The sequence below is a fragment of the Somniosus microcephalus genome, chromosome 3 (assembly GCF_052327205.1).
Source record: "Somniosus microcephalus isolate GS21.2 chromosome 3, FLI_Smic_1.0, whole genome shotgun sequence".
NCBI lineage: Eukaryota > Metazoa > Chordata > Chondrichthyes > Squaliformes > Somniosidae > Somniosus > Somniosus microcephalus.
This window is the reverse complement of record NC_140989.1, coordinates 312,042,043-312,054,401: the sequence shown is the minus strand read 5'-3', so window position 1 is coordinate 312,054,401 and position 12,359 is coordinate 312,042,043. Positions and strand designations below refer to the sequence as shown.

At 43.9% G+C, this 12,359-nt stretch overlaps 1 protein-coding gene across 5 annotated transcripts in view; it reads left to right on the top strand.

Annotated features, from left to right (window-relative positions):
- Positions 1 to 12,359, top strand: part of LOC147122148 (nardilysin-like) — a 212,392-nt gene that overhangs the window by 174,604 nt on the left and 25,429 nt on the right. For 4 of the 5 annotated variants that reach the window (XM_085982930.1, XM_085982928.1, XM_085982927.1 and 1 more), the window contains 3 exons: positions 1,387 to 1,537; positions 5,640 to 5,767; positions 11,035 to 11,200. In XM_085982930.1, coding sequence (XP_085839056.1) covers positions 1,387 to 1,537; positions 5,640 to 5,767; positions 11,035 to 11,200 — 445 coding nt within the window. The remainder of the gene's footprint in view (positions 1 to 1,386; positions 1,538 to 5,639; positions 5,768 to 11,034; positions 11,201 to 12,359) is intronic. The other variant, XM_085982929.1, reaches the window with a different exon arrangement.

Below are 12,359 nucleotides of genomic sequence, written 5' to 3'. Positions count from 1 at the left end.
CAATTGATCCCCTGCAGAATTCGAGAAACGCTGAAATGCAGCCCATTTGCAGGAGCATTCCTGAGGCTTAAAGAACACCTATAAAATCAGCAGGAAGATGTGAGGAACCTGGACACAGATACAAAAACTGAAATTAATAATAAATTGGGATGACTGGACATAATTATACAGTGTTATATTGCAGTATAACTTTGCAACATTTGCAGATGACGCTAAAGTATGTGGCCAGGTGAAATGTATAAAAGCAGTTGGATCAATTAAGTGAATGGAGAATGGATTTTAAGGTCGATCAGTGGTTTTCAAACTTTTCTATTGGTGGGGTCAGTCTTGCAAATATTGATGCAAGCCCAGGGTCCCCCGCCCTATATTTCAAATGGCAGTTTCAGCTACCCAAAAATAACAATGTGCTGCTCTCTCGTGGTGTTGCACAGGGTGAGTTGAGATTAGGTGGTGTCTCCAAGTGAAGCTGGATTAGAGGATGAGGGTATAATTGGACTATGGTACACAGGCATAATTCAGTCCCCATTCTAAAGTCATACATTTTTTCCCTTATTTTTATATACTGCTTTGATTTTATATTATTTATAGTTAAATAGCAAAATGTAACTAATTTGGGAAGCAGAGTAGAGTTGGTTAGACTATGAGTTTCTCTGTAGGACATGTTGGGGATCTGAGAAATGCAAAACTGAGGTATCACCGAGCCACTGCTCTGGGAGGGTGTGATAAGGAACTTACTATAACCTAGCAGAACTAATGTTAATTTCAATGGAGAAAAGGCTGCGAGACAAAAATAATGCAGACTGTTTAACCTCAACTGCGAGAGCAGAGCTAAAGGATGAGTCCCAAGTTAATCCGTAAGAGGGTAGAAGGATACTTTCCCCAGAGTGTAGTGCATGTGTGATTAACTCTTCTAAAAATGAGTTGGTTGAATAGATAGGTAGGAATTGGATTGAAGGTTAAAGGAATAAGTGTTATCACATAATTCAACACTTGGTGAAACATAATAGTTCTTGCATGGAACTGTTTCCCGTGGAAAGGACCTGGCTAGATTTGAGTAATGGAGATGTAACTGTAAGTAGTGACTGTGGAGTTTTTCTTGACAATCTCTATGGGTCAGGGAAAAGATTTGTGACATTTTTCTTCAGTTGACTAAGTGGAATAAAATACTTCTTTGCAGATTTTACGTGGCCTGCGGAAGAAATGGACTTCATGGGTTAGAGCAGCCTTTTCTTCTGTTTTCATTCTCATGTTCTTTTGTTTTGTTCAGGAGGCCTATTTGAAGTAGCTATGAGCAAAAGTAATTGTAGTAATATTTTTAGTATTACAGTATTTCTAGTGCGTTATGGAATGGCATACAGTAATATGTAACCCTTTTTTCGCCCCTAGCTCGGTGCTGTTTGACTTATTTGTCAATATTGTGGCTCACAACTTAGCTGAACCTGCATATGAGGCCGATGTTGCTCAATTAGAGTACAAGCTAGTTGCTGAAGAGCATGGACTAGTCATCAAAGTGAAAGGATTTAACCACAAACTTGGGGTAAGTAGGTGTCGATCTGAATTCCACTATACTATTTGCATTGTATATTTCAGTAAAAACTGAAGTTTTCATTGACAGTTGCATGAAGGTGCAATATATGCTTTGAATTGAATAGTAATTTGATAGTCCAGCTGGCATGTTGTTTGTGTGAATATATATATATATATAAGTAATTTAAACAGTTTTTCTTTGGTGAATTTTGTGGTCATTAAGTTGTTAATATTGGGAAATGGAATGCTTTCCTATTTCGGTCAGCACCAAGCATTTCCAGATTAGGTATAGCGTGGATGGATGAATGCAGAGTCAAGCTCCCTCTACCATTTCCGGGGAAAGTGGAGTTAAGATCAGCCTTATTGAATAGCGGAGCAGGCTCGAAGGGCCGTATGGCCTACTCCTGCTCCGATTTCTTATGTTCTTATAATGTGCCTCAGCTCAACCTCGGTGCACTCCTTACAGCACCATTGTGTTATTTTCTATTTCTAATACCCAACCATCTTTTGGCCTTTCTAAAAAGATCTCTTTTCATTGAGAAGCTAGGGTGAGGGGCCAGTGACTAGTCAGGACACTACTGAGGTTTAAAAACAGTGGTAAATAGAAATTTACAGGACAGAAAGAGGCTCTTTGGCTTATTGTGTCTATGCCGGCAATTCAGAACTAATCTCCCTGACCTGCTCTCCCCATAACCTTGTACCTTGCTGCGCTTCAAATATTTATCCAATTTTCTTTTAAAATATGCATGGCCTCATAACCTCTGTCCTCACACTCTTACTAACAGTTTTAAAGTGATGACCAATCATCACTGACTCCTGAAATAGTCTATCCCTACCAACATTTTTAGTGATTTTAAAAACCTCTATTAATTCTCCTCTTAGCCTTCTCAGTTCCAGTGGAAATAGTCTCAGTATTTCAAGTTTCTCTTAACTATAGTTTTCCATTCCTGGCATCATCCAGGTGAATCTCTGCTGTACACTCTCTGTGGCTTTAATGTGCTTTCTATAATGGGTTGCCCAAAACTGCACACAGTACTCTAATTATGGCTTAACCAACATTTTGTATAAATCCATCATGATTTCTTTACTCTTGTACCTTATTCCCCTCTTTTATAAAACTTTAAATTTTGTTGACATGTTTTAAGGCTTTACCTGTACTTGTAATTTATGGGAATTATGTATTTGAACTGACTTCATCCACACACTACAAGCAATGTTCCCGCTAAGCGCAGCCGCGCAGTAATGGGAAAGGTTGCTCACCGGATTTTACATTGTAAATACCGCGCATGCGCTGAAGTTTAAAGGGATCGTGCATTAAAAGAAACGGGCCGTGCAGAACAAAGCACAACTTAAAGGGAACATTGCCTACAACGTCTTCCAATGAGTGTATACACGTATTCACTATTTTTCCTCTGAAGTGTAGTACCTCACTCTTTTCCACATTAAATTGCAACTGCCACTTGGCTGCCTATTCCACAAACCTGTCTATATGTTCCTGAAGTCTTTTACAGTCCTCCTTGTTGCTTGTCAAACCCTCTGCTTTTGTAAACAAAAAGTGGCAGATATTAGAAATCTGAAACAAAAACAAGATTCTAGAAACACAGCAGGTCAAGCAGCATCTGTGGAGAGAACAGATGAGTTAATATTTTGGATGTTTTTATGTTATTGGCAAATTTTGAGATTGTGCTCCTTGTACCCAAAACCAAATAATTTATATATACACCAAGAACAAAAGTGGACCCAGCATTGACCCCTGGGGTACACAACCTTTCTCCAATCCAAAGAACACTCCCCATTTACCCTAACTCTTTGTTTTACGTCTGCCAAGTAATCTTTTATCCATGTTGCTAAATTTTCTCATACCATGCATCTGAATTTTTCTAACAAGTTTCTTATGAGATACATTATTGAATGTCTTCTGAAAATCTATATATATCACATCATCTGCTTTCACCTTTATCTATCCTTCACATCAAAAAAAACTCCTAATTGATTTGTCATACATGACTTGCCTTTAACACATCTCGTAAAACCTGGCAGTTACAGCAAGGCGAGGACTGCTGCATCCGAGGTAAGTGCGTTTACACCTACCTCCTGGATCCAGGGTCCATGCCTAATTCACAGGCAACACCACCCCCCCCCCCCCAAGGTCTCCGATGCCACCATGAGGCCGCCACCCGGCCCCCGATGTTCCTCGCAACCCCCCTCCCCAACCCCAGTGCTCCTCCAGCCCCCCTGCGATCCCTCCCTCCCTCCTCTGTGCGGCCTAGTGCTGCAGGCCTACCTGCCCGCAGCCAGCCAGCCTCTTAATCTGGCTGGCTGCTGGTGGGAAACAGAGGCCTCGCATACAACTCGGGCCCTGCTGTTAAAGTCGGCAGGGCCTGTGGAGAAACCCGTTCTCCCATGTTTCCCGACTGCTTTGGAGCCTCCCCCTGCCCCCAACCCGCCTTCCCCGTTAAAATCCTGCCCTAAGAGTTTGACGACAACTAACTTTGCACTAACTGGTCTATAGATGCCACGTTTGTCCTTCTCTCCCTTCTTGAACAAAGGTTTTATGTGATACATTGGCTATTCTGCAATCCCATGACACAATTTGCATATTTAAAGAGGATTGAAAAGTTGTCGAATCAGACACAACTACATATGTATATTTTTTTAATTAAATCAATTTAATCATTATTTTTGACACACTTCAAATACCAGCAAAGCAACAATATGATCATAGAGTACAGACATTGTACTACATTTTTGCTATGGGGCAACCTTCCCAACAGAGCACAGTGATTATCTCTGTTCTGGGAGGCATGCCAGCCACGGTCTCTCTTCTGTCGAGGATTTGTTGTACCTCCGATCTAGCGGTAGACTCTCGCCCTTTATACCTTTTCTTATCACTGTTATGTGACAGCTGTGCTGTAACTCCCCTTTGTTTCTCAGCTTCCCCATGAACAGTATTAAAATTGTCTCAACAGGTGGCTGTTGATGTCCTTGCAATCAAAACTGGTAAATATCAACTACCTTAGACACAGCAGCATATTCTTTCCCTTTCTGAAGGCTATTGAACTCTAGTAGGAGCCACCCTCTTGCATGTCCATAGACCTCAGTATTTTCCAAGGGCGTGGCACGCTATCTTAATTGTTTCTACAGACTGCTTTCTTATACAGTACCATCTGTTCAGATATTCCAAAACATTATCGATTTCAAAATATTATGGCCTAAAGCTACATTATTATGTTCAACTTTCACACAGCTATTGTATGCTCAGCAACAACACAAAGCACTAGCAAAACTCCATCAAATGTTGTTGTTACCATGATCAATCTTTTCAATCCTGGTTTCTTGCATTTACCCAAAGTTATTATTCAACAATTCCAACTCTGCAATTTTTGTTTTGGATGCGTTGTGTATTCATACATATACCACTTAACTCCAACTTTTGGGAATGTTGACCTGTAATTTTTTAGGTTTTTGATACTCCTTGCCCCTTCTGCTGCACTCTCACTACCTTATTGCCTCTTTTTCCCCTCTTCTGATATTTTCTCACTGTTTATTCCAATTAAGCCTTTGCTTCTATTTACAAATTTATTAATCCTGCTCCCCTTCTCTAGTCTCAAACAAGACTTTCCTACCGCCCCCCCATAAAGAAAAGACAATATATATCAGGAAATAATGATTTGGATTTTAAAAGATTGCAAATGACAGAAGGAAGCAAAGACTGAGGGAGATGAGGAGTTCCATGGATTAGAGATCCTTGGAAATAATGACATGGGGTAAATGATCACACAGGGTATATGGAGTTTGGGAGTTTGGAGTCTTGATCGTGGCAGCCGTAATCTGTAAGTTCCCAGACTGGGCTTGGATGGATATCTTCTCATAAGTGAAGGAAAGTGGATGGAGTGTTGTGCACCTTCTGGTGGTTAGCTAAAGAAGGGAGTGTTCTGAAAAATTACGTACAAGGGGAAAGATATATTCTGAATAGCCTTCACTGTAATGTACCAAATGATGAAAAGCACGTTATACCAAATGTGTGGGTGGATTGTCTTCCCAATATCCAGTTATGTGCGTTTTGCAAAATTTTACACATGAATCATTATCCAACTTTTGATTTTCTCCAGCTTCTGTTTCAACTTATCATTGATCATCTGGCTGACTTTTCAACCACTCCAGATGTGTTTGGAATGATCGTGGAACAATTAAAAAAGAGTTACTTCAATGTTCTAATTAAACCTGAAAAACTGGGAAAGTAAGTGAAGAATTCATGAAGATTTTATTAATGCTTTAATTGTAATTTTAGGTCAGTTTTTAGGCACCGGACAATTGTGATCTTTTTTGCTCTTTAATCTAATTAACTCTCAAATAATCATTTTTTTTTGTTTGATAATTTGGTCAGTTGCTTTCACTTTTTCAGCATCGTCTTCCTGAAGCTCACTTATGGCATCTAATAGGTTTTGATTGGCTGCCAGTAGCATATGTAAATGTTGGGTGTCTAGTTTCAGATCACTTTTTTTCTGAAGAGTTGAACTGCAGACATGTTCTCTCGAGAACAAAATTGTAATCAAAGCTGATGGTCACGTTGGGAAAGTGCAGGTGTTAATTACTGTACTCTAGTGTTTGTTAAAGCAAAGTCAGCCATTTTCCTGTCAGTGTCATCTGGTGATTCCCAAGTTCACTTCCAACAGTGATTTTTATTGGAACTATGGGGTATATTTTCCTCTCTCAAAAAGTAGATGCAAGTTTAAAACTGTTCCCAGATTGTAACTTTTTTTTAAAAAGTATACCCCCACACTCTACCCTCTCCAAGGTCTTGACATCCTTCCTAAAATCTGACACCCACAATTGTGCACAGTACTCCAGCTGAGGCCTAACCAGTGATTTGTAAAGGTTTAGCGTGACTTCCTTGTTTTTGTATTCAATGTCTCTATTTACAAAGCCAAGTATCCCATACATCTCCCTGATTGTCCGCTGTAACTTCAACATAAATAGCATTTTTCTGAGGTTCCTGCCGAAGTTAGCCGATCAGGAGCACCCTTGCAGAAATTTCTGGTGGGTGTCTTTAAGTATGAAGTGCTCACAGATTTGCCTCCTCAACTGGTCTTTGATGGGACTACACAGTAACTGTAGGAAAGTGGCAGCATAATCAACCAAGAGTACAACACAAAAGTTGCTCACTTCAGAGCTACAACACTAAAAAAAAATCTTTAAGCACTTTGAGATACAAATGAAAAGTTGCTTTGCTTCTAGGTTCTCTGTAAATTGTTTATTTTTAATTAATGTGCGAATAGAAATATTCAGTGTGCATTGTGTAACGATGAGTGTTTGACTTACATAAGCCCATGCCTCCTCACCTTGTCTATTAAACTGCCGATACAAAGCTAGGTGGGACAGTTGATGATGCAAAGCTGGGTGGGACAGTAAGCTGTGAGGGGAACACAGAGTCTGCAAAGGGATATAGATAGACTAAGTGAGTGGGCAGTAAGGTGGCAGATGGAGTATAATGTAGGGAAATGTGATAGCAAAATACTGCAGATGCTGGAAATCCAATATAACAACAGAGATTGCTGGAAAAACTCAGCAGGTCAGGCAACATCCGTGGAGAGAAATTTGAGTTGACGTTTCGGGTTGAAACCCTTCTTCAAAACTGGAAAGAAAATAAAAAGATCGAAGGCAAAGCTGCGATCGAACAAAAGAAGAAAAGGAGACAATAAAAGGCATTAGAAGCCAGATGAGATGGTAATGGGCCCGTGGAGACAAAAGGCAGCTGAGATTAGGTGTGAAGTGTACTGGCAGGATAAGGACAGCTGCCAGGTGAGAGAGAGAAACAAAAGGAAAGGAGGGGGGGGGGGGGGGGGGGGAAAGGAGGACCCAAAACAAAGGGGTGGAAAAAAATTAAAAGGAAAAAAGTAATAGAGGCCAAGGTTATGATCTGAAATTATTGAACTCGATATTGAGTCCGGAAGGCTGCAAGGTGCCTAATCGGAAGATGATTTGCTGTTCCTCGAGTTTACATTGAGCTTCCGTGGAACAATACAAGAGGCCAAGGACGGTGAGGTCCGAGTGGGAATGGAGCGGTGAATTAAAATGACTTCTCCGTCTCCATCTCTGGGGATAGGTTATCGACCAATATTCACTACAAGCCCACTGACTCCCACAGCTACCTGGACTACACTTCCTCCCACCCCGCCTCCTGTAAGGACTCTATTCCATTCTCCCAGTTTCTCCGCCTCCGCCGTATCTGCTCCGACGATGCCACCTTCCACACCAGTGCTTCCGACATGTCTTCCTTTTTCCGCAGCCGAGGATTCCCCTCTACTGTGGTCGACACGGCCCTCGACCGTGTCCGTTCTATCTCACGCACTTCTGCCCTCACCTCTGCCCCTCCCTCCTGGAACCACGATAGGGTTCCCCTTGTCCTCACCTTTCACCCCACCAGCCTCCACATTCAACGGATCATCCTCCGCCATTTCCGCTACCTCCAAAGTGATCCCACCACCAAACGCATCTTCCCCTCCCCTCCCCTTTCAGCATTCCGTAGGGACCGCTCCCTCCGAGACACCCTAGTCCACTCCTCTATCAACCCAACAGCCCTTCCCCTTCGCCTGGCACCTTCCCGTGCAAGCGCAGGAGATGTAACACCTGCCCCTATACCTCCCCCCTTCCCCACTGTCCAGGGCCCCAAACACCCCTTCCAGGTGAAACAGCGATTTACTTGTACTTCTTGCAATCTAGTATACTGTATTCGCTGCTCACGATGCGGTCTCCTCTACAATGGGGAGACCAAACGCAGATTAGGTGACCGCTTTGCGTAACACCTCTGTTTAGTCCGTAAGGGTGACCCCGAGCTTCCGGTCGCCTGTCATTTTAATTCACCGCTCCATTCCCACTCGGACCTCACCGTCCTTGGCCTCTTGCATTGTTCCACGGAAGCTCAACGTAAACTCGAGGAACAGCAAATCATCTTCCGATTAGGCACTTTGCAGCCTTCCGGACTCAATATCGAGTTCAATAATTTCAGATCATAACCTTGGCCTCTATTACTTTTTTCCTTTTAATTTTTTCCACCCCTTTGTTTTGGGTCCTCCTTTCCCCCCCACCCGCCCCCCATCCTTTTGTTTCTCTCTCTCACCTGGCAGCTGTCCTTATCCTGCCAGTACACTTCACACCTAATCTCAGCTGCCTTTTGTCTCCACGGGCCCATTACCATCTCATCTGGCTTCTAATACCTTTTATTGTCTCCTTTTCTTCTTTTGTTTGATCGCAGCTTTGCCTTTGATCTTTTTATTTTCTTTCCAGTTTTGAAGAAGGGTTTCAACCCGAAACGTCAACTCAAATTTCTCTCCACGGATGTTGCCTGACCTGCTGAGTTTTTCCAGCATTCTCTGTCTCCGTTGCATAGTGGTTAGCACTGTTGCCTCACAGCGCCAGGGACCCGGGTTCAAATCCGGCCTCGGGTGACTGTCTGTGTGGAGTTTGCACATTCTCCCTGTGTTTGCGTGGGTTTTCTCCGGGTGCTCCGGTTTCCTCCCACAGTCCAAAGATGTGCGGGTTAGGTTGATTGGCCATGATAAAAATTGGCCCTTAGTGTTAGGGGCGATTAAATATGTGGGGTTACGGGGATGGGGCTTGGGTGGGATGGCTGTCGGTGTAGGGACCGGGTGCTAGGGTTTGGATGATCAACCATGATCTCGTTGAATGGCGGAGCAGGCTCGAAGGGCCGAATGGCCTACTCCTGCTCCTATCTTCTATGTTTCTATGTTATATAGGGAAATGTGAGGTTATTCACTTTGGTAGGAAGAATAGAAAAACAGAATGGCCTAGAAATTCAGTGGGCTGCGCCACCAGTTAGCGCCCAAAGAGGGCACTCAGTGGCTTTAGCGCCACTGGCCACGCCTCCCGCGATATTTAGCGGGGCGCTAATGGCGGCGTTAGCTTGTAGCGCTGCGCCGCCACCGATGACGTCATTGGTGTGCGCAGCGCCCCGCTCCCGCCCCGATCGCGATATTTGGTCGCGCCCGCCTCTGTAACGCCGGTCGCAAATCGCGACCGGTTCACAGGGCCTACCTGTGGCGGTAGTGGCGCAAATTAAGGTGGAGGTGTGGGGCGCCCATTTTTTCCGGTGGCCGCCTGCCAGCACCTCCTCGCGCCGCCCTCCCCGGCCTCCTGATCCACCCCCCGGGCAGTGCTGGCTGTGTCCCAAAAGCCTGGCACTTCTCCTCGGTGTCGGGCTCTTTTGCTGGCACTCGCGATCGGTGATCGCGCTGGTGCAGGCCCCTCCCCCTTAAGAAGGGGAGGAAGGCCTGCAGTACAGCAGCGCGCCGTGCCACAGCATGTGGCGCTGTGGCACGTAGCGCGGCGATATTCAGTTTGAGCGCCCCAAGCGGGACGCGGGGAGCCTCGAGCAGCGCCCCGAGTCCCTCTTGGGGCGCACCCACTGAATATCGGGAGGGCGCAAGCGGCTCTGGCCGGAGCGCAAATTCCGGCGCCCAGCCGAGCTTGGCGCCCCAAACGCGGCGCCACCGAATTTTTAGCCCAATATGTTTTAAATGGTGAGAAACTTTCAAATGTTGGTGTTCAGAGAGATTTGGGTGTCCTTGTTCAAGAAACACAGAAAGCTAGCATGCAGGTACAGCAAGCAATAAGGAAGGCAAATGGCATGTTGGCCTTTATTGCAAGGGGGTTGGAGTATAAGAGTTAGGAAGTTTTGCTACAATTGTGCAAGGCCTTGGTGAGGCCACACCTGGAGTACTGTGCACAGGTTTGGTCTCCTTATCTAAGGAAGGATATACTTGCCTTGGAAGCGGTGCAACAAAGGTTCACTAGATTGATTCCTGGGATGAGAGGGCTGTCTTATGATGAGAGATTGTGGCGAATGGGCCTATACTCTCTATACAAAAAAAAGAAACATACAAGATTCTGAAGGGGATTGACAGGGTAGATACTGAGAGGTTGTTTCCCCTGGCTGGAGTGTCTAGAACTAGGGGGCATAGTCTCAGGATAACAGGTAGGCCATTTAAGACTGAGATGAGGAGGAACTTCTTCACTCAGAGGGTTGTGAATCTTTGGAATTCTCTGCCCCAGAGGGCTGTGAATGCTGAGTCTTTGAGTATATTCAAGGCTGAGATAGATAGATTTTTGGACTCTAGGGGAATCGAGGGATATGGAGATCGGGTGGGAAAGTGTAGTTGAGGTCGATGATCAGCCTTGGTCTCATTGAATGGCGGAGCAGGCTCGAGGGGCCATATGGCCTACTCCTGCTCTTATTTCTTATGTTCTTATGTACTCAGTTGAGGTTCACATGTGAAAAATTACCACTTGACTTGGGTACTGCAGAGCTTCCAACACCTGTGGAACTGTACCCCAGCATATGACACTGCTTACAGGAAAGGAGGGAGTGAAAAATCCAAAGTATCCTGGACCTGGCTAAAGTCATATCAGAAATTGTTTCATTTTAAATAGCAAATTTGAAATACATGCATCAGTAAGTAGACTTTCTATTGTGTTGTCTTTTTGCAGAGATATACGTCTATTAATTCTAGAACATGGACGGTGGTCTTTGATGCAGAAGTACCAAACTTTGATGAAAGGTGGATCTACAGTCGAGGCACTGATGTCATTTGTGAAGGGCTTTAAATGCCAACTTTTTGTAGAAGGATTAGTGCAAGGAAATTTCACAAGCAAAGTAAATGTTTTAATGTGACATTTGTTACCAGCTAAAAGTTGTTTCTATTAACTTTGAGCATGCATCAGCATTTCCAAGGCAAAAGCAAAAATGTAACAATGTGGGAAAAAAACTTTATTCTAAGAATATTAATATTGTGGATGAAGAAATGTTTCAGTGCTCTACATTTCCACAATTCTGCTGCATAAAGTTGGTGTGTAAGTGTGCCATATGAACCAGAAGGCCCTGGGTTTGATTACCAACCTGTACTGCGTTAGCTCATCTCAACAGGAGGGCAATAAGACACTACAATTGGGCACATATTCCCTTGCAACGGAGGGGCTAAAAACAGCCATAGGTTCCTGCTCTTGATTGCTGCTGGAAAGTGTGCACGTGTGGATATTGGGTGAGGACAGGATTGAACTTGGCAGTCGTGCACTCTGCCAACATTTATTGTCTAGACTCATACATGAAAATGGCCACTTGGGTGAGATACGGGAGGCTGTCACTTGTGTAGTGGTACTCCAGAAGGAGTTGATTCCTTCCAGAAAGGAGGAGGAGGAAAATCAGCAAAAAAAAAGTTAACATGTTTGGTAATGTACTGATGTAGTTAGTACGAAAAGAAGGACTTGGATTTATATAGCACTTATCACACCCTCAGGATATCCAAAAGTACTTGCCAAACAATGGATTACTTCTGAAATGCCGTCACTATTGTTATGTGGGTAATCTTTGTTTCTAGTGCTGTTTGGTACCAGTGTCGTCACATCTTATTGTGAAATCTGTATTGTGTTTGTGGTGAGAGTCCAATAGTATTGAGCTGTTTTTGTTTTTGTTTCAACTTATTAATCTTTTATTAAGGGTTTATTACTCTCCTGTTTTGGCACGTACTGTATGCCCTTTTTTCTTCCCTCCACTCAGTCTTCTGCTATTGATTTTTCTTCCTCTAAGAATCTATCCTTGACCCCCCCCCCCCCTTCCTCATCTACATGCTGCCCTTGGCGACATCATCTGCAAACTCGGAGTCAGCTTCCACATCTACGCTGATTACACCCAGCTCTCTCTCTCTCCACCACCTTTCTCAACCCCTCCACTGCCTCTGTGCTGTCAAACTGCTTATTCAACATCCAGTCTTGGATGAGCCGCAATTTCCTTCAGCTAAATGTTGGGAAGATCCAGG